We start from the raw sequence: 24,091 nt of genomic DNA, 5'->3' as shown, positions 1-24,091 counted from the left end.
ATCATGAACATGAGTAGCCAAACTGGGGTTCTGCCAAAGGATCTCTGGAGTAACATTACTCAACAGGGTGCATAGCTCAGTGAATAGAGAGTCTGTCCAGGTGGCGCTGCTACTTGTCTGCTTTGAGAGGTCACAGGTACCAATACTATAGATATGGAATTAGAATGTTGCAGGAAGGAATCTCACGATGGATTCTTCAAGCTAAGGCTTCAGGCAGGAGACCTCAGGGTTGACCAAAACTGAGATGGTTGGATAACATCCATCATCTCAGTTGGTTGTGCTTGGGAATCCAGCCAGAAAATCTAATGACAATTGCTTCTGATAGGGACCCTGAGGAGGGGATGCCTGAGAACTCCAGCCCCACTACTACTTAACCCTAACCCAGGAATAGTGGGCACACACATATATATATATGAATGTGTGTGTGAATCATGTAAACCAATCCCTGATGCTTCCCTTTTTTTATCTCCTTTTTTTTCTCTTCCTTTGCTTGTCCATTTCTTTTGGGTGTTTCGCTTGTATTTAAAGAAGGACACTAGCAAAATATCTTCAATTCTTTCCATATTCCTTGAGCCTCTGACTACAAACATCTCTATTACTTTTGTTGGTTTTTTATTATGTTTTGCTATGCTGTGTGTGTATGACTTAAGGGCCAAAAGGTAGTGTTGCTATGAGCCCCCTAATCTCACCACCCCATCCAGTAACACACTCAAAGAACTATTTATACCATTAACTCTTTTACAAATATTTTTCAACTTCTCGTTTAATTTACATACATTTATCACCAATCTCCCTCTGTCTGTGTGTGTGTGTTGTTCTCTAGAGCATACTGTTTCGTTTTCACACTCAACCACCACCACACTTTGGCACACTTGCCCCTAATCACACACGTCTACACTCTCTTTCTCACTCTTTCAACTTCTTTTTCTCACTTTCGTTGCACTTTTAACCATTATTTACATTCTTACACTTCTCATATTCCTCACCCAGCATTTCTTCTTTGGCACAGAATAACAACAGCATTGAGTAAATAAAATAGATCTCCTACTCCAGTATGTGTGTGTGTGTAGGAAGAGTTTTCCTTTATTCTAACAACAATTACCAACAATAAAAAGACATCTGTTTTCAATAAAGCTATTTAGCTATCAATCTATCCATCTGTCTACCTATACATACATACAGACACGCATGATTTGTCTGCTCCTGGTGTAGGCCCATATACATACATACATATATATATATACTGAAAGAGAGAGAGAGAGAGATGTGGAGCAATGTTGTCAGTGACCAAGTGTTGCAGTTTCAGGAGATGAAAATTTCAACATCACGTATGAGGTGGAATCAAAATCTTCCTGGATAGTTGTGTTTCATAAGACAAAAAAACCTTTTTACCTAAGTTTTAAACATCATCTCCTTTGAAAGAGTCACCTTGCACAGCAATATACCAGTCCCAGCCTTCCTGCCACTTTTGGAATCTGGTCTGGAAGTCTTTTGCAATAAGCAAGCTAAGGACCTTCCGTAATTTGCTCTTGCTCTCAACAACAGTGTTAAAACAGTGACCTTTGAGCTGTATTTTCATCTTGGGGAAGAGATGGAAGTCCATAGGTGCTAAGCCTGGTGAATAGGCTGAGTGTGGAAGTGATACCATGTTGTTTTTGGCAAGAATCTCACAAGTGAAGAGAGCTCGGTGACAGATCCATTGCTTTCACCCAAATGTTTTCAAATGCTTCAAAACATCATTGATTGTCTTCGGAGGCTCTTCAGGCACAAAAGCTGATGTATTTTCTCCACATTTCCTGGGCTGACACACTCATAGCAGGTCTTCCAGGGACATTCTTCCACTTTTGATGACCCAGGACACTTGAAACATTGCATATATTAAGAATCCAATTGAGCAAATTATATTTAACTCATTAGACTATGTTGGGTGAATTCTTTATTGAGGAAAACAATCTCCTCAATAAAACAATCCCCTCACATTTTAAGAGTGATCTGCACATTCAAACAAGTCCAGTGGTGACAGGAACTTGTTACAGAAAGACAATAATAAAATATTAAATATTAGATGGTGATAAAAAAAAAAAAAGACTCAAGTTATGTAGTGATGAGAACCAACAGAGTTCAGGTAATAACAATAATAATAACAATGGCTAAAAAGAACATTGTATGGTACCATAGATCGCAGATAGCAAGTGTATTATGCGTGTAAGACTCCAGAGTTCCAATAAGACCTGAGTTACAAAGGAAAATAATGATTCTGACAATAGTATTAAATTAATGTAACAATGGTAATAATAATAATAATAATATAATAATAATCATTATTATTATTATTATTATTATTCAGTAGTTTTATTATTATTATTATTATTATTATTATTATTATTATTATATTATTTGATGAAAACTCTCAGTTTATTTTGCTGGGTATGATGGAAAGCATCAGCTGTCCACAGCCAGCAGACCAAGTTGACACTTTTTTACTGGTCATACTTCAAGAACCCTGCAAAGAAAACTTATCAATTCCAAGCAATGCTGATTTTTGTAGATATTCTACCTTCACACTTGCACCAATCTTTTTCAGCCATGCTGGTAGTTGAGTGCTGATACTTCCAAGTGCACCAATTACTATTGCTATCACATCTACTCTCTTCATTGACCACAACCATCGTATTTCCCATTTCAAATCGTCATAGTTGTTTATTTTTTCTTCTTCTTTCACGTTGATCCTGTTGTCATCTGGGCATGCTATGTCAATTATCATACATGTTCTTTATTATTCACCACAACAATGTCCAGTTTCCGATATCTGGTCAGGCGATCACACTGGATTATTGCATCTCACAGGATTTGGCAATTCTCATTCTTGGTGACTCCTGAGGTTTTCTCATACCATGTCTCTGCTCTCTTTGTAGGCCACGACTTCCACAGAGCTCCCAATGGATCATTCTTGCCACATTGACATATATTCGTGTTGTGCCAATTTCAGACACTCACTCTTATTGTTGCTGGTGTCATCATCATCATCATCATCATTGCTGTTTTACTTCTCAAAGCCCTCAGTCGAACTTGCTCTGGTTGATTCTGTGAGAGCAGACAACAACCCGTTGTCAGAGGTCTCACAGGATCTCTGTCCATGACTTATAAGTTTTAGTACCGGGATATTAACTTACAGTGCAAGACACTCAACACAACCAACAATCACAAAATCCCAGCTGTCTCCATTAGAGCAGTTTTGGAGACCTATTATTATTATCATTATTATTATCAGTCAGAGAAGTATACCTTGCAGCTCCAGAATCCTCCAGAGCACATCCCTGTCCACTGAACCAAACTCCTTGTGGAGGTCGCCATAAGCTGCAAGTAACCCTTGCAAAAACCTCTGCCTGTGTTCTTTAGTTGGCTTCCTGTGTTCTTTAGTCTGTCTCTATTGTAGGCACTGGAACAGTGAGCACAGTTGAAACTGGGGGGATCAACATCTGACTTATTCCCTAGTTCGATATTGGGTCCATTAAGGGTTGTGTTTTGACTCCCACTCTGTTCAGTGTCTGCATGGATTGGATACTTGGACAAATCGTGGCTCAACTGAATTGCAGAGCACTCGATAAAACTGGGATTATTGATCTGGATTTTGCTAATGATGCAGTTATTCTTACTGGGTCTCTAAGTGAGGAAGTAGAACCAATGCCTATACTGGGACATTACCTGGAAAAGGGGTTTCCAGTCACCAGCGTAGGCTACAGTGAAATGCTGGCCAACACCACTGAAACCAGCAGTTCACACCAAACACCAAGGTCTATTGTCTATTCCAGTGTTTGTGTTGTGCTACAATGCCTGTCCACATTCCATTGCCCAAACCATTACAACCATTGAAAAATTGGCTTTTGATTTGCTGGAAAACCCTACATACAGTCCAGATCAGGCCCCTTCTGACTATCATCTCCCTGGATTCTGCAAACATCCTTTATGAGGTTGTCAATTTTCTACAGACAAAGAAGTGTAGGAAGTGATGCATAAATGCCTGTGCGACCAACTGGAAACATTCTTCTCCAATGGGATGAGCAAGTTTATGGACCACTGGAAGAAGTGCATCGAAAAGCAAGGAGTCTATGTCAAAAAAGAAGATGTAATTGTTCAACCCTTGTTTTTATTTTCTAATAAATTACAGAGACAAGAGTGCATATAATTTTTGACTTATCCTCATAACATTCACTTTTCCATACCTGCATGTGTTGGGCTTATTTATAAAACCCTAATGTTTTCAAGCTTACATGTATTTTGATAAGAACTTGGTAAATTTTTAAACTTTATTTCAGAACAACGTTGGTTTTTGTGGGTGTCAACAAGTGAGAGCACAAGAGCAAGGCCTGATTCTACTATTTCAGTTGTTGTATATGGTTTGAAAGGGAAGTCAAATGAAATACTTTTGTCCAACAGAAAGATAGGTTTCAAAGGAGGACAAACTTACAAATTTGAAATAGCCACAGCAGACATTGGAACTCTCTACAAAATCAGAATTTGGCATGATAACTCTGGCACTTTCTCTGGTTATCCTTTAGAAAAGGTACTTATTTATTTATTTATTATTTTTCTGTTGTTATAGTTTGAAGGAGAGACTGCTGTAGTGACCATTACAGGCACTCAGACAGCAGAAGGATTGACACAGTATTACTTTTGAATAGTTGCTGTTTGATGACAACAGGTAAAACATGGGCAGAGACAAAAGACCCGAGAGACAACATTCTGGAGAGGAAAAAGATCTTTTTCTTTCTTTTCACATTTGTAGATTTTTCTCTTTCTGCAAACTAACATTTAAAACTCTGGAGGAAAGAGCGTTTGGCATTGGTGCTGGTCTTCAATGTTTTTTGATTCCTTTTAATTCTAAACTGAAAATAAGGATAACCTGATCAAGCACATTATTAGCTCCTGGGAAATCATTCAGTGATGGTGGCCACTGCCCCTTCCTGTTTTAAATGTCCAATAATAATCAATGTCAACAAAGCTGTTAGTGTCAGTTGGAAATAATAGTTTTATTACACAGTTTTCATTTCGCTAGTTTCTCACCTGAAGCTTGTGTCAGGTTCAGACTGTGGCAAAAGATACTTAACCAAAATGCTCTATATTGGGATTGAACCAGGGTGTACGCGGCCATACCTGTAGTTCTGCAACTGAAGAGATGAAAAATGAACAGAAACACCATTTGCGCATTGTTTCTAATATTTACCAAAATGGTAATGATGCCACAGTGCAACAATGAATTTCAGAATAAACCACAAGAATTCCAATAAAAAAAATTTTTTTTTATTTTCTAAAATATAAGCTTATCCTTTCCTTCTTTTTCTCTCTCCATTTTGTGTTGAAAGCTGGTACAACAGAGGTGATTTTTTTTTTGTCTAAAATTCATTCAGTGATGTTAACATTTTTGTCTCTCAAATATAAACATCTAGACATCACAAAGTTTTTAAATAAACCAGTTGCCCCAATTTCTTTTCATCTATTAATAATAAATATAGTTTATTTCCCAAAAGCAAACTAAACAGAATTTCATTTTGACAGAGATACAGAGCAACTTGACATTTCAACCTTCCAGGGCCAATGAAAATTTCAGCAATGAATTGACATCAATACAACCAGTTATATACTGGGCTCAACAGGCCCAAATACATGAAACTAAGTTGCTAATAAATAACTTTTGGGTTTTTGTTATCTGACCCTAATAATAAAAATAATGACAAAAATAATGTTTTATGCCTGATAGCAGGGAAAGTTTGTATTCCTGTATTGGTTTTGAATATTATGATATGGCCATGCTGGAGTTAATCCTTATTAGCTTAGTGAATTATTGAACTTAAAGAAGTCATCTAATGTTGTTTTAATTAAATAAAATGTGATGTCTCCCTAACACTTTGCATCACTGATGTACACAGAAGAATTCAAAGTAGAGGTTGGGGTCCACCAGGGTTCAGTACTCAGCCCCCTCCTATTTATCATAGTACTCCAGGCAATTACGGAGGAATTCAAGACAGGCTGTCCCTGGGAGCTCCTCTACGCTGACGACCTTGCTCTTATTGCTGAGTCACTATCAGAACTGGAGGAGAAGTTCCAGGTGTGGAAGGAGGGTTTAGAATCAAGGGGCCTTAGAGTCAACCTAGCTAAAACCAAAGTACTAATAAGTAGAAAGGTAGACAATCCACAAATATCTTCAGGAAGATGGCCCTGCTCGATCTGTAGAAAAGGTGTAGGTAGAAACTCTATAAGATGTACCCAGTGTAAGCTATGAACACATAAGAGGTGCAGCAATGTCAAAGGTAGGCTAACTGGGAAGATAGTTTTTGTATGTGGCAGATGCTCGGGAGCATTAACCTCCGAAAATCTGCAGAAAACAACTTCCGTCACTCTCCAGGGGGAAAAACTAGAAGTAGTTGATAGCTTCCGTTATCTAGGTGACCAAGTCAGTAGTGGGGGTGGGTGCGCTGAAAGTGTAACTGCTAGAATAAGAATAGCCTGGGCAAAGTTTAGGGAGCTCTTACCTCTGCTGGTGACTAAAGGCCTCTCGCTCAGAGTAAAAGGCAGACTGTATGATGCGTGTGTACGAACAGCCATGCTACATGGCAGCGAAACATGGGCTGTGACTGCTGAGGACATGCGTAAGCTCGTGAGGAATGAAGCCAGTATGCTCCGATGGATGTGTAATGTCAGTGTACATACTCGACAGAGCGTTAGCACCTTGAGAGAAATGTTGTACCTAAGAAGCATCAGTTGTGGTGTGCAAGAGAGACGATTGCGCTGGTATGGTCATGTGGCGAGAATGGATGAAGATAGGTGTGTGAGAAAGTGCCAATCCCTAGCAGTTGAGGGAACCCGTGGAAGAGGTAGACCCAGGAAAACCTGGGACGAGGTGGTGAAGCACGACCTTCGAACTTTAGGCCTCACTGAGGAAATGACCAGAGACCGAGACCTTGGAAATATTCTGTACGTGAGAAGACCAGGCAGGACAAGTGAGCCCAGCCCACTTATGAATACCTTTCCTCCCTTGGACACAAAGACCGGTTGAGGCAAGCGAAGTCGATATAGAACCTCATCCGACGACAGACACCCATCCCAACCCCCCATGCTTGCGAAGACATGTTGGGGCAAGCGAAATCGAAACCGAATTGAACCAGCCAGGATCCCTGGCCTGGTGGTACGTAAAAAGCACTATCCGACTCGGGGCCGTAGCACGTAAAATACTCCAATGCGACCGTACGACAGGCACCCATGCCAACCCCCTTTGCTTGTGAAGACATGTTGGGGCAAGCGAAATCGAAATCGAATTGAACCAGCCAGGATCCCTGGTCTGGTGGTACGTAAAAAGCACTATCCGACTCGTGGCTGTGGCACGTAAAATACTCCAATGCGACCGTACGACAGGCACCCTTGCCAACCCCCTTTGCTTGTGAAGACATGTTGGGGCAAGCGAAATCGAAATCGAATTGAACCAGCCAGGATCCCTGGTCTGGTGGTACGTAAAAAGCACTATCCGACTCGTGGCCGATGCCAGCACCGCCTCGACTGGCTTCCGTGCCGGTGGCACATAAAATACACCAATCTGACCGTGGCCGTTGCCAGCCCCGCCTGGCACCTGTGCAGGTGGCACGTAAAAAGCACCCACTACACTCACGGAGTGGTTGGCGTTAGGAAGGGCATCCAGCTGTAGAAACATTGCCAATTAGACTGGAGCCTGGTGCAGCCTTCTGGCTTCCCAGAACCCCGGTCGAACCGTCCAACCCATGCTAGCATGGAGAACGGACGTTAAACGACGATGATGATGATGATGATGTCTAACTTCACTAAAATATTGCATTATCAATGGTGATAATTATTTTGAGACTGAAATTCTTGAATAAGATCAGTTCTAAATGGCTGCAATGTTTTGTTGTATTAGTGTTTGTGTTGTGTGTGTAATGCGAGTTGTGTTCTTCTGTTGGGTATCCGGCCTGTAGAGTGCCTGGTGTGCCAGTTGTTTATTTTATTAGATATTTGTTATACAGAGTTTGTCTTGTGTTTGTGGATTGCTTTCTTTGGCTTGTACTATTGAAGGGATAGTGTCTTGCCTAGAATGTGGCTTGTTCCAAGTTACCTCTATTTCCAGGTCTTTGTATTTTGAAAGTTTCTCCATTTCTTTTAGAGACTCGTTGTCATCTGCTGGTATTGATTTATCATTATTATTATTAGGCAGTGAGCTGGCAGAATCATTGGCCTGCCAGCAGAATGCTTAGTGGCATTTTGTCCTTCTTTATGTCCTGAGTTCAAAACCTGCCGACGACAGCTTTGCCTCTTATCCTGTTGAGGTCGATAAAATAAGTACCAGTTGAGTACTGGGGTCGATTTGAATCTGTTATTATTATAATTATTATTGATATAGCAGTCTTGGCCTGCTATACTCAAAGAAATGGAGCAATTATCCCAATCGAAAGAGTTGGAAATAGAGACAACCTGAGACGGTACAGCTGGGAGGAAATTCCTTGTTGTATCTATGGAACATTCTCCCTTCCTTCTCTTCTTTGTTGCCACTGACAGATGTGACTGGAGATGGAATTTCTAGATCTCCTCGCTCCTCACTCCTGGAAATGAAGACAATTCTCTCCAACATCTCTCCAAAGTTGTGAGTAGTGCTGTTTTATGCCAAGGTATTATCCATGCTCTGTTGCTACTTTTCTTCTTTCAAGCTTTTTTGGCAGCAAACACTAAAATGTTTTTATTACCACATGTAACAGCTGTATTTTCAGCCCTGGTTTATTATTCTTAAGACTTTCTTCTCAGCACTCACTACAGAACACAACTCTGGGATTGTATCACTCACCACCCCTTCCATATTGTTCCATAAATATGATCATGAGTTATGAATCAACATCACTGATGTCCTTGATGGTAACCTTTGTCTTTCCTCTTCCCAAATATTGTAGGACTAGTTTATGGCCAGTTGTATTTTGTACTATCCGACCAAATAGTTTCACCCTGTTCTCACTTTAAAGACTATGTACAGTTATTATACCTTCTCCCTCTTCTAAAACAGTCTTTACTTGCAAACTCAGTGAAAAATCAGAAAACAATCTCTGAGAAACAACAGCAAATAATCTCAGCCGTACAACAAATACTGACGTCCACTACCACCGTCACCATTGCTATTAAGTACTTGCTATTCTTGTTTATAAATTCAGACTTATATGCACATGTGCACACACACACACACACACATAATTACATGTACACATCTATACATAATTACACTGACACACACACACATATACATTCATTTATAGTATACACAAAATTTTTGTTTTCCTTCAGGTTGAAATGGAAAATAGTAAGACCTCAAAACGTTATGAATTTCTGGCTAGTTGCTGTTGGTCAACACAGGATGAAGGAAAGAGACAAATTGTGCAAGAGTTACCTGCCTCTGGACCTGAAATTAAGAACCCTTTATCAGGTTATTACCCCCTCTTTTGTTTATTTATTTTTTTCCCCTTAAACCTTTAATAATCATCAGCTTTCCACCAAAACTTACATATAACAATGTTTGCTAATAACATTTCATAATAAAATTGTATCATATTTGAACAGAAATAAAAATTATAACTTATTATGTTATAAAATATAAGATATCCAACAAAGAAACTATGCCAAATTTAAGCGAGGCATGGTTCTTCCCCTTCACATCTATGAGGGCAGTATCTTCAAATAAGATTTAACTGAAAGCATCACAATCGACAATTCAACTCATACTTGCATGAAAAACTAAACACAAAATTATAATCTTGGCTTCAAATTTTGGTACAAGGCCAGCAGTTTTGGGAAAGGGGCCAAGTCAATTCAGTTGACCCCAGTATTCAACTGGTACTTATTTTATTGACCCCAAAAGGATGAAAGACAAAGTCAACCTTGGTTGAATTTGAACTCAGAACATAAAGACACAACATGCCACGAAGCATCCTGCCTTGCAGCTCATTGCCTTTATCACCTTAGTAATATTAAAATATACTTTAGGTAATTTATATATCATCATCATCATCATTGCTTAATGTCCGCTTTCCATGCTGGCATGAGTTGGACAGTTTGACTAAGGACTGGCAAGCCAAGAAGCTGCACCAGGTCCCAATCTGATCTGGCAAAATTTCTACAGCCAGATGCCCTTCCTAATGCCAGTCACTCTGACAGTGTAGTGGGCGCTTTTTACATGCCACTGGCATGGGGGCCAGTCAGGCAGCACTGGCATCAACCACGCTCGAATGCTGCTTTTTACGTGCCACCAGCACGGGAGCCAATCAGGTGGCATTGACCATACTCAAATGGTGCTCTCTACAATGGATACAATGGATTACCTGAAATAACTACGAGCAAGAGGGAAAGAGAGAGGAACCAGACAAAACAAGTTGTTTCATCTTTGAAAAATCCAAACATCTGATACGTTTATATCAGTAGATATGTGGAGTGCACACATAGCACCTACTCTTGTGCAACACATCGTTGCAGTTAATTGAAATGGTAAATTCTGTCAGTGTCTCAAAGATAACGGCACACTGATATTACAAAAAATACACATTAGTCTAAGGAAGGGGCTGATTTTAGTTTGTTTGGTCTGGGAAGAATCATTTTCTTTTTGTGCCTTATAATTTAACATGCCCACTGGTAAAATTTCCACTTATTTCTTATTTTTATTTTCCTACAATTTGCGTTGCGTCTTGCAACCTTTTCAATAGTTGAGAACAGTGTCGGTTGCGGAGTTTGACTGGGGCGGTATGTCTGTCAAAGGGTAACACAGGTGTCCCAAGGCAAGCTCAGCATGGATGAAAATCACAAGTCGTGCAAAAGGGCAAAAGCTTGCTTGCAACCTTTTCAATAGTCTTGACTATTGAAAAGGTTGCAAGGCACAACGAAAATTTTAGGAAAATAAAAATAAGGAATGTGGAAATTTTACCAGTGAATGAGTTAAATTATAAGGCACAAAAAGAAAATGACTCCCCAGACACAACAGAATATGCTTCAACACACGAACTCATATAAAGAATCTTGCAAATCAAATCCAAAAACGAAATTTAGTTTGTTTTCTTTTACTCATTGCCATTGTTTTAACTACCATTAAGTAACAGGAATTTACACACACACACACACATGCATCTCTTGTGTGTCCAGTTGGATGCATAGCTGTGACTGTTGAGTTAGAGCTCTACATAGAATATCAGTCTGCTTCCAGTAAAGTGGTTTGGTTACTTCTGTACTCAGCAGTGTTTCTGTTTATGATATTCAGAGCAAATGTAAGATAAACACAAGTTTATGTCATTTGTTCCCTACACATGTTGTGGTTATTTGTGTCCTTGGCAGCGGCTGTTCCTTGTGCAATTGGATGCTGTATACCAACAATCCTTCGGGAGAACAATTTAGTTAAAATGCTTCAAGTGGGACACATGGCAAAATTTTTTATAAGTATGTTCAGAGGAAAATAAAGATCAAAAGCCAGAGAGATAGAAAACAAAAGGAGCAGGGAACAAGGATAGAGTTTAAAAAAAGGAAGAGGGAGAGAAATGAAAAAGAAAGGCAGAGTGGAAAAAAAGAGAGAGAAGGGTCACTTGTCTTTATTGCTGTTTAGAATCTTTGATAAAATGACCCAAGAGAGCCATTAATTAGAAAGTGGTCTATTATTTCTATCAAACATTTCTCTGGCAATGTTTAATCTCTTCTCTGTCTTTTCCTTATTTTTTCATGTGAATTTCCCCCTTCTCGTATAAAATCTATACAACTAACACAGTCTGCCTCTCTGAGTTAACTGCATCTCCGCAGTGATTTATCCTGCTGACATTTCTACAATTCAATAATGTTCTGTATATACACATCTCTGGTGATTTGACAATTAGTCTCATGTAATTTACATTAGGTAACTAATAATCACATTGTGTTAACAAAATATAAATAAGATAATACAACTAAATATCATACAAACAACCAAGTTTTATTTTCTACAAACACACACACACACACACATATATATACCTGTGTACATGTTATATAACCTCCACACACTTTTCACCTGTATTATTATTTTGCCATTTATTATGATTTTTACTATTTAGACAGTATCACATCAGTGTTTTTTCTTAAATACTATGTTCCTTTTATCTTTCCTTTCACCTCACACTTGCACCTACCACCTCCTCCTTCCCTCCACACCTTCCTCTCGCATACAATATTATTACACCTGCAGACCATCCTTTCACATCCCCACTCTCCCACACCATTACACTGCCATATATGCACACCTCCACACATCCAAGAAACCACATGTGCTCCATACCACCATCACACACACCTCACCTGATGCCCATCTCTAAACACTGATACCATCTTATACATGCCTCCTCCTCCGTTCTTAATGTCCCTTCATAGAACCACATTCCCACCTGCCACTAACTCCTTCACTTTCTTTCTTCCAACAACTTTCTCTTATTCACTCTCATCATCATGACAATGAATTCTCTTCTTTTATTTTTCCTTCCCTATTTTTGCTTCTGATCAAGAATCAAATCAATACAACATTTGTTAAAACTTGTGCCTCCTGCGTTGTCTCTTTTCTTTTTTTTTTTTTTTTTTTTTGTGTCACTTTCTTAATAAATATATTTCACCAGAAAAGATGGGACTCGCAAGGGAAGAACAAACTTTTTACTGTCAGTATCATAACGCATTGCATCAGTATCGTCTGCAAGATGGTAAAAAATGGTTGGTAATGGAGAGGGAGTTGGGCCATGGAGAACATTCCAATAAACACGTGATGTGGTTTAGAACAAAAGCTAATGGTTTCTGGTGTTATTGTGTGTCTGAAATGATGACAAAGAACTGAAACAAATGGTAAGGTGCTGACATCCAAACTGATGCCAGCATAGCAGACAGATAAATGTAGAATGATAACAAAGATGGGTTTGATAGATTCAAATCTTAGTCAAACAGGGAGGAAATTATGGATTTTACTAAGATGCAAATCTTAAAATCTTGTTGCAATATTTTCTTTGAAAATGACAGGAATGAGCAGAATATTTTCAATTGAGTTTTATTTCAAACAGACATTACTAGTTATCCTGTTGAGATAACAGCAACTTCTCTTCATAAAATACTGCTGCTGCTGCTAATAGCTTTGTTGTTTTTACAGCTGAGAAACCAAAAGATATCTACAGAAATATGTTTTCAGTATATTAATGATATTTGAGATTTATTACTCTTCAAATATTTACCAAGTTTATCCTGGAATGGATTGGATGATAAATAATAAGAATAATGGTTTTAAATTAGGCACAAAGCTAGGGATTTGGGGTGAAGGATTAACTGATTGTATTTGACCTCAGTACATGATTGGTACTTTATTTTGTCGATCTCAAAAGAATGGAAGATGAAGCTGAGCCCAGTGGGATTTAAACTCAAAATGTAGACCTGGAGTAAATACTACAAGGTAGTTTTCCAACACTAGCAACTCTGCCAGCTTGCCATTTTAAAAATAATAATGCATTCAAATTTTGACACAAAGCCAGCAGATTTGAGGGAGGGGCTAAGTCAATTACAATGAGCCCAAGTGTTCAGCTGGTACTTACTTTTTTTGACCCCATAAGGATGAAAGACAAAGTCAATCTCAGCAGAATTTGAACTCAGAACATAAAGACGGACAGATTGCTGCTAAACACCAGTTAAATAGTAGGGTTGATGGTATCAACTAACTCTAACCTCTTCCTTCAAAAGTGCTGGCCTTGTGCCTAAATCATCATCATCATCATTTTTATTATTATTATTATTATTATTATTATTATTATTATTATTATTATTGTGGATGAATAACTTGCTAGCATTGTAAATTGATATTAGCCCTAATTTCAGACAGAAAAACAAATGGGTTCTGTTGTGGGACTTGAACTAGATATCAGTTGCTTCACAGACAACTACTTTACATATGAGACTAGAGAACACCTATCAATGCTTCTCTCCCAATTAGGTATTTTCATTGCTTTTTTTTTTTTTAGTTAAATTGTGCTATTTTTATCTCTACAATATAATTGGTCAGTTATTTAGCATAGGAGTACAAATTAAGTTGTATATATATCTCATCATCATCATTGTTTAACGTCCGCTTTCCATGCTAGCATGGGTTGGATGATTTGATTGAGGACTGGTGAACCAGATGGCTGCACCAGGCTCCAATCTGATCTGACTGTGTTTCTACAGCTGGATGCCCTTCCTAACACCAACCACTCCGAGAGTGTAGTGGGTTCTTTTACATGCCACCGGCACGAGGGCCAATCAGGCGGTACTGGCAATGGCCACGCTCAAATGGTGTTTTTTATGTGCCACCTGCACAGGAGCCAGTCCAGCGACGTTGGCAACGACCTCACTCGAATGTTTTTTCACGTGCCACTGGCACAAGTGCCAGTTAGGCGACGCTGGTAATGTTCACACTCGAATGGTGCTTTTGATATGCTACCGGCATGGAAGCCAGTTTGCAGCTTTGGTAACGATCACGCTCGGATGGTGCTCTTAGCGCTTCATTGGCATGGATGCCAGTCATCGAATTTGATTTTGATTTCACTTGCCTCAACAGGTCTTCGCAAGCAGAGTTTAGTGTCCAATGAAAGAAAGGTACACATAAGTGGGCTGGTTACACCCCTGGCATTGCCCACGGGGTTATGGTCTCACTTGGCTTACCAGGTCTTCTCAAGCACAGCATATTTCCAAAGATCCTAGTCACTAGTCATTGCCTCGGTGAGGCCTAATGTTCGAAGGTCATGCTTCACCACCTCATCCCAGGTCTTCCTGGGTCTACCTCTTCCACATGTTCCCTCAACAGCTAGGGTGTAGCACTTTTTCACACAGCTGTCCTCATCCATTCTCACCACATATGATGCTTCATATGCCCAAGTTTTCTCTCAAAGTACTTACACTCTGTCATGTCTGCACAATGACATTACACATCCATCGGAACATACTGGCTTTATTCCTTGCAAGCCTACGCATGTCCTCAGCAGTCACAGCCCATGTAGCATGGCTGTTCGTACACATGCATCATACAGTCTGCCTTTCACTGTGAGCGAGAGGCCCTTTGTCACTAGCAGAGGTAAGAGCTCTCTGAACTTTGCCCAGGCTATTCTTATTCTTGCATTTACACTTTCAGAGCACCCTCCCCTGCTACTGGCTTGGTCACCTAGGTAAATTCGCAGTCATCGCAGATGCCGGTGCCACACAAATGGCACCAGTACCAATGGCATGTAAAAACACCCATTACACTCTTGGAGTGGTTGGCGTTAGGAAGGGCATGCAGCTGTAGAAGATCATGCCAAGTCAGAATGGAGCCTGGCACAGCCTTCCAGCATGCCAGCCCAGTCAAACTATCCAACCCGTGCCAGCATGGACAACAAAAATTAAATGATGATGATAATATATATATATATATATATATATATATTATATATATATATATCCATGCACACTATGGGCATCTGTTAGTTTCCGTCATGGACAATTATCTCCAACTTAGCGTGACATGTTAAACTGTATATATTATATTATGTAAAACACAAGGAAGCTGAACAAAAGCATCCATACTCTACAACAGAAGGTACCAGTCATATACTAAGGCAGACTGAATTGATAATACTACCTTTCTCCCTACCTCTTTCTCATTCTCAAAACATCATCATAGCATCATCTCTATATTTCAGTTGTTCACTACATCGTAGTGGTGTATACAGGTGATGTAGCTGAAGCAGGAACCGATGCCAATGTATTTGTGAACATCTTTGGAAAACTTGGAGACACTGGACAACGATACTTGGAAGAATCTAGGAGCAACCAGACTAAATTTGAAAGAGGACAGGTATATCTGCTTTGTGTATAATGTTTGTGATGTTTCAGATATTCGTTGTTGTTGTTGATCGTGATGGTGGTGGTTGTTGTTGTTGTTGTTGTTCTTCTTCTTCTTCTTCTTCTTCTTCTTCTTCTTCTTCTTCTTCTCTTCTTCTTCTTCTTCTTTCTATCACTGCTGCTGTTGGGGAATTTTAGTACACTCCATTTCCTTTTATAACATAAGGTGTCTTCAACATGATACTTGTATACAAGGAATACTTCCCACACAACAGCAGAAAAAGGATGAGAAAAATAACTTTGGGTAAACTCACTGTACAACATGTTAGTAGCACCAACATAGCTGGCAAATACCAGCCTCAAGTAAGATATCAAACATAGATATCACAATAATTTCTAGGCTGGTCAGCATCACTACTCTGATCTTACACAACAATCTATGACATACATCCAACCAACTCCTATTTTAATATGCAGCTTGTAACTATAGAAACCTTCTAAAATGCCCACTTTAGATGTCTTGCTTCTCTAAATCAATGCCATTTAGAACCAGTATAACACCTGCAGGAGGAAATATAAAGGACTCCCACAAATACCTTCAAGATCAGATACAACCTTCAATAGATTCATTCAGATTGAGAGATAGAAAGTGTTCAGAATCATTTGTCCCAATACATTTTGATATTAAGGGATAACATAATTGAAAATTTTCTGTAACTTGGAGCATTGTAGATAAAATACACCTACACACTAAGGAAACTAGGACCTGCAAATTATGCTTAATGAAAAATTCCACACCCTGAAACGTCTACTACAATCCATGAACAGGAGCTCAAAGATTGTGTTCCTCTGCTGCTACTGAAGGTTATTGCTCCTAAAAAACTTTGCTCACCACCCTAAATTTTTGAAAATCCTCCAAGTTTTCAACAAGGGAGTCACTGACAGTACCCCCCCCCACACACACACACACTTTTTATAGAAGCTGTAAAGTGCTAAAAATGTAACACCTCATAAAAGTTACCTGTTATACTGGTGACAAACAGTAGGGTAGAACACTGCTTTGTACCACACTATGGTTCTCAGGCCATGTAAATTCAGTTTTGATATTGCCTGAAAGAGCATAAATGGTGAAAAGCTCTGAGTAGCACGGAACGGAATTGTTGGTTATTTCATTATAATTATTAACTCTACTTCATGTGTTAAATAATCTTCCTTTTGTCTGTAATTAAGAAATGTATGTGTGAGAGAGACAGACAGACAGACAGAGATGATCATCATTTAACATTCATTTTCTATGCTGGCATGAGTTGGGATGGCTTGACAGGAAGTGGAAAGCCAGAGAGCAGTGCTAAGCTCCAGTTGTCTACCTTGGCATGGTTTCTATGACTGGATGCTTTTTACAAGTGTGTTTGTGTATATATATCATCATCATCATCATCATCATCATCATCCTCGTAGCTTAACATTCGCTTTCCATGCTGGCATGAGTTGGAGGGTTTCACATGGAGCTGGCTAGCAGAGAGCTGTCCAGACTCCAGTTGGATGCCCTTCCTAATGCCAACCACTTAACAGAATGTGCTGAGTGATTTTTATATGCTACCTGCACAGGTGCATTTATTACATGGGTGCTTTTTAAGTGGCATATATATATATATATATATATATATGTCGGACCCGTGCCAACAATGGACGTCAAATGATGATGATGATGATGTATAATATTTATCTCTCACCAGATGCAATACTTTTCCTGTTGATCTTAACATCAGGGAACAGTACAGTAGAATATACATATACATACACACACATATATATATAAATCAAGTCAGTTTCCAGGGTGGCAGCACACTGACTTGACTAAAATAAAAATATTAGCAATCTCTACTATCATATTCCGTACCTTTGTTTCCAGTTGTCAACACACACACACACACACACAAAATAAATAAATATTGCAAATAAAGAAAATTTGTTCAGAAACAATAATTTATGAAGGTAATTTCAGGTGGATGAATTCTTAATTGAAGCTGTTGACTTGAAAGAATTAACGAAAATACATATTGGACATGATGCCAGTAATCCCGGAAGTGGATGGTTCTTGGAGAAAGTTGAAATTAGAGTGAAGAACGATCCCAGTAAACTTTATTTGTTCCACTGCAATAGGTATGTCCGATAAATATTGTCTTTTTATGTTCATGGTTTGTATTTATTTTTGTTTTTATCTCACAATGCCTGTGGAAACTTCTTAATTATTTCAAAAAGTGTTAGATGTTTGGACATTTATAGAAACCCATGAACTCAGTAATTCTTCTTGAAATTGTATTTTATTTGATCTTTCAGATGATATTAAAGTCCACCTAGGTAGTGTTTAATGAGCAGTTTTTAAAGAGAAAATCTCTGAAAGCTATGGTCTTTGTTATTCACTCATCCCCTCATCTACCTTGAGAGTTGTTATCTATTATTTTTCACTTTACCTCAACAACTAAACAAGCTTAACTACAGGACAAAATTGAAAGCATAATTTAACTACATTATTATTATTATTATTATTATTATTGCCTTTGCACAGCTTCTAATGCTGGAGATATACTACGGTGTCAGCTGTTCACTACCAGTGAAGTAAGGTAACACCTCTTATTTTTCGAGCACCTTCCGGAGTATTTGAGCAGTTCCAAGCAGTGCTGTTTTCTGCTAGTGCTCCACCCTTATTGAAGCCCCTATTTGTTCCACATACTTCTCGAGATTTTTGCTCACTGCTCCCAGGGCTCCGACAATCATTGGTACTACTGCTACCTTTTTCATCGGCCACAACTGCTTAACTTCCCAAGCTAACCTGACATACTAGTGGCGTACTTTGGCTGGTAATATACCATACGGTTTTACCATTTTGTCCACAGATTCTACACTTATCACTTTCTGATGTGTTGTCAATTCTGTATTTTATGTAGTTTGTTCTTAGTGCTTGCTCTTGGGCAGCACTTTTAGTCATCCACAGCCATCTTTTTTTCTCTGCCTGTCTTATCTTCAACATCCTTATGAAATTGACCATACATTCTTTTCTTTAACCACCTATTTTCAGTTTCATTCGCTTTCAATTGCTTGTACAGTGCTTTATCTTTGCAATCTTTCATCCGACACAGGTCTGACCTTCCTACTTCTAATAATAGTGGTTCTGTGGCATTTTTTTACATACCATGCTATGTTGTTTTCTTCTGCTCTAATGCTGTGTTCGCATCCAATAAGTCCTCTTCCCCTTCTTTTTCTTGGTACATACAGTCTGCCTGTGTCACTTTTTGGGTGGAGTGACCCATATCTAGTCAGCAACTTCCTTGTCTGTCTGTCTAAGCTGTTTAGTTTGTCTACTGTCCAAGCGATTACCCCTGCTCCATATCTAAGGAGTGAAACCACCCAGGTGTTGATAGCTTTGATCTTATTCTTTCTGTTTAATTTTGACTTAAGGATCAGTCTCAGTCTGCGTAAGTACTCCACCTTAAATTTTTCTGTCATTTCTTTCTCCATTAATTTATCTATTTCCAGTATCCCCAAGTAATTCTAAGCCCGTCTCTTCTGTCTGCTTCATAACCATCCCCGACGGTATCGTTAGTCCGTCCATACATTTGATTTTGCCTCTCTTCAATTCTAACACACCACACTTTCTCAGTCTGAACTCCATTCTGATATCAGCACTGAAAGTATACACCATATCAACAAGGGAACTGACTTGGGCTTCATCTTTACCATAAAGTTTGAGGTCCGCCACCGCCACCATCACCACCATAATAATAATAATAATAATAATAATAATAATAATAAATGCAACAGGCTGGCAGAATCATGAGAGTTGGAAGAAAATGTCTTTAAATATTTCCTTCCAGTTCTTTTCTGAGTTTAATTCCTGCTGAGGTCAACTTTGCCTTTCATCCTTTTCAGGTAAAAAAAATACAGGTACCAGTCACGTACTGGGGTTGACAGTATTGAGAGATCCCCTTCCCTCAAAATTGCTGGCCTTGCATCTAAACTAGAAGCCATTATTAGTGTTGTCAATAGCAGTTATAGTTTTTACAAAATTTCCATTCTAGCTAAAATGACGTGGCTGTTTTTCTTTTTGTTTTCATCATCGTTTAACGTCCGCTTTCCATTCTAGCATGGGTTGAATGATTTTGACTGAGGCCTGGCGAACCAGATGGTTGCATCAGGCTCCAATCTTGATCTGGCAGAGTTTCTACAGCTGGATGCCCTTCCTAACGCCAACCACTCTGAGAGTGTAGTGGGTGCTTTTTACGTGCCACCAGTACAGAAGCCAGTTGGCTGCTCTGGCAACAATCATGCTCGGATGGTGCTCTTGGCACCCTACTAGCATGAGTACAAGTGCCGGTAAGGCGACACTGGTAACAATCACACTTGGATGGTGCCCTTTTATGTGCCACTGGCATGGAAGCCAGTTAGCCGCTCTGTCAACGATAACACTGGTATGGTGCTCTTTGCACCCCACTTGCACGGACGCCAGTCATCGAGTTTGATTTTGATTTTAGGGAAAATCATTCTCTAACATTAAGGAGTATCAGATATAAACTCCTTAACTCCACAATAGGAGTATTTTGGATTCTTCAATTGAGAGGAGATAGTTTTTAACAAAGGACCGTGTTGCATGAGGAATTGCATTAAGGTTAAAAAGTTTATAAAAACAATGGGGTTGCCTACAGCTTTGTTTTGTTAGCCCTTGCATAGTAAATTTAAGCAGATTTTTGAATAGTTTGTTCCAAACAAAAGTATTACTGTAATAATAGTCATGATAAGCCCCCTATCATGGGGTCCATGCTATTGATCTTCTTGAACAACTACAGGCAAACAAGAACAGGCAAAGAATTATTCCAGAGGGAAGATATTCTAGAAAGGAAGGAGAGTAATGTGAAACCTTGATGTGGTGGATACAATGTAGGGGATGAGTAGAAAGGAATTGAGAGAATATGAGTGGATTTGAGTGAAGATGGTTTGATGTCGACCATCTTGAAAGATTAGAGGCCATTGTAATAACAAAATGGAAACAACAGAGTGTTGTAAAATCTTGACAACGAACGGAAATATTATCAGACCAGAGAATGTTAAACCTCTTTGTAAGGGCATAAAGTCTAAGACACAAAAGTTTGACAATTAAAAGTTCAGTACAGTCATCCCTCGCCATTTTGCAGTTTATCATTTAAGATTATGTTGATTCCTCCGTGGTATTATTTTGCATTTATAATAAAATAAATCGATACAAATTATAAAAATAATTTTAAAAAAAGCAGCACTGTTTGTACTTTGCAGATTTTCACCTATCACAGGGGTTTTGGGAATGTAAGACCCACAATAGTCAAGGGGTTACTGTATTTGAATACAGCCGAGTCACATTTATTTTTGGTACAACCATTACTTTATATACTTTCTTAAAGAAAGTGCCTATACATGTAATGATATCAAAAATAAGACATCACTTGATGCAGATTTCAAGTGCAATTGTAGTGATATCCTTCTTTAGACAAAATGTTTACACATATAATAATATCAAAAATAAACGGGCAGGTATTAGAGACTTGACAATAAATGTTTGAGAGAAATTATATAACACACCACACAATATATGAATTAGTTTTGAACAGAATATGGAACTGGTCCAAAATGCAATAAATAATAAATATTCCTTTTAAGCAGTAAAACATTCCTATGGGTTCATAGACATGATACAAATACAATCTAACAACGAGGATTTTATAAGAAATCAATTTTATGGGAAAAGGGGTCTTTCTTCTGATTTGCTTCTATATTCTCTACAGCTGGCTGGCCCTTGATAAAGATGATGGTACTATTGTGAAAGAACTTCCCAGAGGAGACAGTAAACTTCTAAACAGTAAGTTTTCTATTATTAAACATGTGTTTTATTAATGTTAATCCATGACATATAATCATTCTGTGTCTTATGAATGTGGCTCAATTACTGATTTATATTAAACTCGTTTGTCTATTACTGATCTATTAAGTCAGCCTACACTGCCCAACAAGGTAAAATCCTCTACCACCTTTAGCACATTTCTGTAAGCAGTGATTTCTGAATTACTCAGCAAGAATCTAGTTCTGGGTTAGAGCAGGGTGCCAGACATTCTCATGCTGATTGTGAGACCAAAGTGTTTTGAAGCAGCTGAGAAACAGTCTGTGGTTCATTGAATCTAATGGCAACACTTCCATGCCTGTTTCTTTTCAGAATCACTAAGTGCCAGCTTACCATTATCCATCCATACAAACTTCTCTCCCACATCATCATCCTCTCTGATACACTATCTATCAATCCAGAGCATCTCTCATCCCTTATCCTCACATTGTAAGACATTGGCAAACTCTTTCTTTCTGCTTTGGCTTTTGCTAGATAAACCTGTGGCCTAGCTTCACTTTTAGACACCTGACATCTACAAAGAGCAGCTCACACAACCATTTCTATTTTGTTTCAGTACAGTTATCAAAGGTTTAATATATTGCCACCAGTCCAAAATTACAACTTATAACCAACTGGTGTTTTTTTCTCTTTTTTTTTTAGTATTTTATTGTTTCTTTTTTTAAAGTTGTATCAAGTGTAGATGAGATGAGAAGCAGATGAATAATAACATTGGAATAAGGACATAACCTTGTTTGACACAGTCTGTCACAGTCAAAGGTTCAATCACCATTCCATTTCCGACAACACCTCTTTTACATTCCATCATAAAGGATGTGACAATGTTGACAAAACCAAGAGGACAACAGATTTTAGAACTTTTTACAGGTCTTCATGACATTGTCGAATGCCTTAGTAAATCAATGAAAACCAAGAAGACATCTTCAGCTTGTTCTCTGGCCTTTTCCCAAAGATGAGTCTCAAAAACCAATCAGTTGTTCTGATTTTGACATAAAAGCCACACTAACTTTCTGGGTTGAGAAATATGTCTGGAAGTCTCTTCAGGAATGGCTTGGCAATAATTTTCTCAACAATTACAATCAAAGAGATATCACAGTGATCATCACGGATCATACAATCTCCATTCCTCTTGTGGAACTGATTATTCTTGGCAATATAGTTGCAAAACGTTTGCAATTTGAGATGGAGCAGAATTCCACCGTGATTGTAAAATTCAGCAGGAATGAGTACGTGTGTATGTGCATACGTGTGTTGTGTGTGTGCATGTTTATGTGTATGTATACATGTATATGTGTGTATATATATATGTGTGTGAATGCATGTTTGTGTGTGTGTGCGTGTGTGTGTGTGTGTGCTAGGTGCAGAGAAATTGAGAAACTCAGACATCCTAACATTGCAATATGTCTGTGATTATATTTCTGTTAAAATAATTATTTCTGTGTCAAGACTGGGCAAGAGGGGAAGGGCAAGGAAAGAGGGCTTCCTGTTATCCTGTTCCTGCTGAATTCCAACAACTTCCTGATAGTTTATCTTGTATTTGTTTGTCTTTTGTGATAAACGTTGATGAAACCTGTTTAAAATTAAGGTAACTTTGATGTCACCACAGACCCATAAAATATATTCTCTCTCTCTCTCTCTCTCTCTCTATTCCTCTCTTCTCTCTCTCTCTCTATCTCTCTCTTCTCTCTTTCTCTCTCTCTCTTCTCTCCCTTCCCTCTCTATTTCTCTCTCTCTCTCTCTTCCTCCCTCTCTCTACTCTTCTCTCTCTCTCTCCTCTCCTCTCTCTCTCTCTCTCTCTCTCTCTCTCTCTCTCTCTCCTCTATCTCTCTCTCTCTCTCCTCTCTCTCTCTTCTCTCTCTCTCTCTCTCTCCTCTCTCTCTCTCTCTCTCTCTCTATATCTCTCTCTCTCCTAGCTCTCTCTCTCTCTCTCTCTCTCTCCTCTCTCTCTCTCTCTCCTCTCTCTCTCTAAATGAGAGTGTTAAAATTCTCATCCAGAAAATCCTACCCAACAAAGTAGAATCTTCCTTTCTTGAATGATGCAAGACAGAATTTTAAAGAGCTAGGGAGTAAAAAGGAAGAGAGATGTGTAGTTAAGAAGCTTGCTTCCTAAACATGTGGTCTTGGGTTCAGTTCCACTGCATGGCACCTTGGGCAAATGTCTTCTACTCTAGACCTGAGCCAACGATAGACTAGTGAGAGGATTTGGAAGATGGAAACTGAAAGAAGCCCACCATGTGTATGTGTGCGTGTTTATGAATATATATGTGTATGTGTATATACATATATATATATTTG

The 24,091-nt window shown here is 38.8% G+C and overlaps 1 protein-coding gene across 3 annotated transcripts in view; it reads left to right on the top strand.

The window, feature by feature from the left end:
• The window catches only part of LOC115217301 (lipoxygenase homology domain-containing protein 1-like), a 308,929-nt gene that overhangs the window by 221,698 nt on the left and 63,140 nt on the right, over positions 1 to 24,091 (top strand). For 2 of the 3 annotated variants that reach the window (XM_036507273.1, XM_036507275.1), the window contains 5 exons: positions 4,317 to 4,564; positions 9,331 to 9,469; positions 15,729 to 15,883; positions 17,876 to 18,033; positions 21,684 to 21,757. In XM_036507273.1, coding sequence (XP_036363166.1) covers positions 4,317 to 4,564; positions 9,331 to 9,469; positions 15,729 to 15,883; positions 17,876 to 18,033; positions 21,684 to 21,757 — 774 coding nt within the window. Of the gene's footprint in view, positions 1 to 4,316; positions 4,565 to 9,330; positions 9,470 to 15,728; positions 15,884 to 17,875; positions 18,034 to 21,683; positions 21,758 to 24,091 lie in introns of those variants that run through there. The other variant, XM_036507276.1, reaches the window with a different exon arrangement.

Source organism: Octopus sinensis, linkage group LG11 (assembly GCF_006345805.1).
Source record: "Octopus sinensis linkage group LG11, ASM634580v1, whole genome shotgun sequence".
Classification (NCBI taxonomy): domain Eukaryota; kingdom Metazoa; phylum Mollusca; class Cephalopoda; order Octopoda; family Octopodidae; genus Octopus; species Octopus sinensis.
This window is presented reverse-complemented; position numbering and strand designations above follow the sequence as displayed.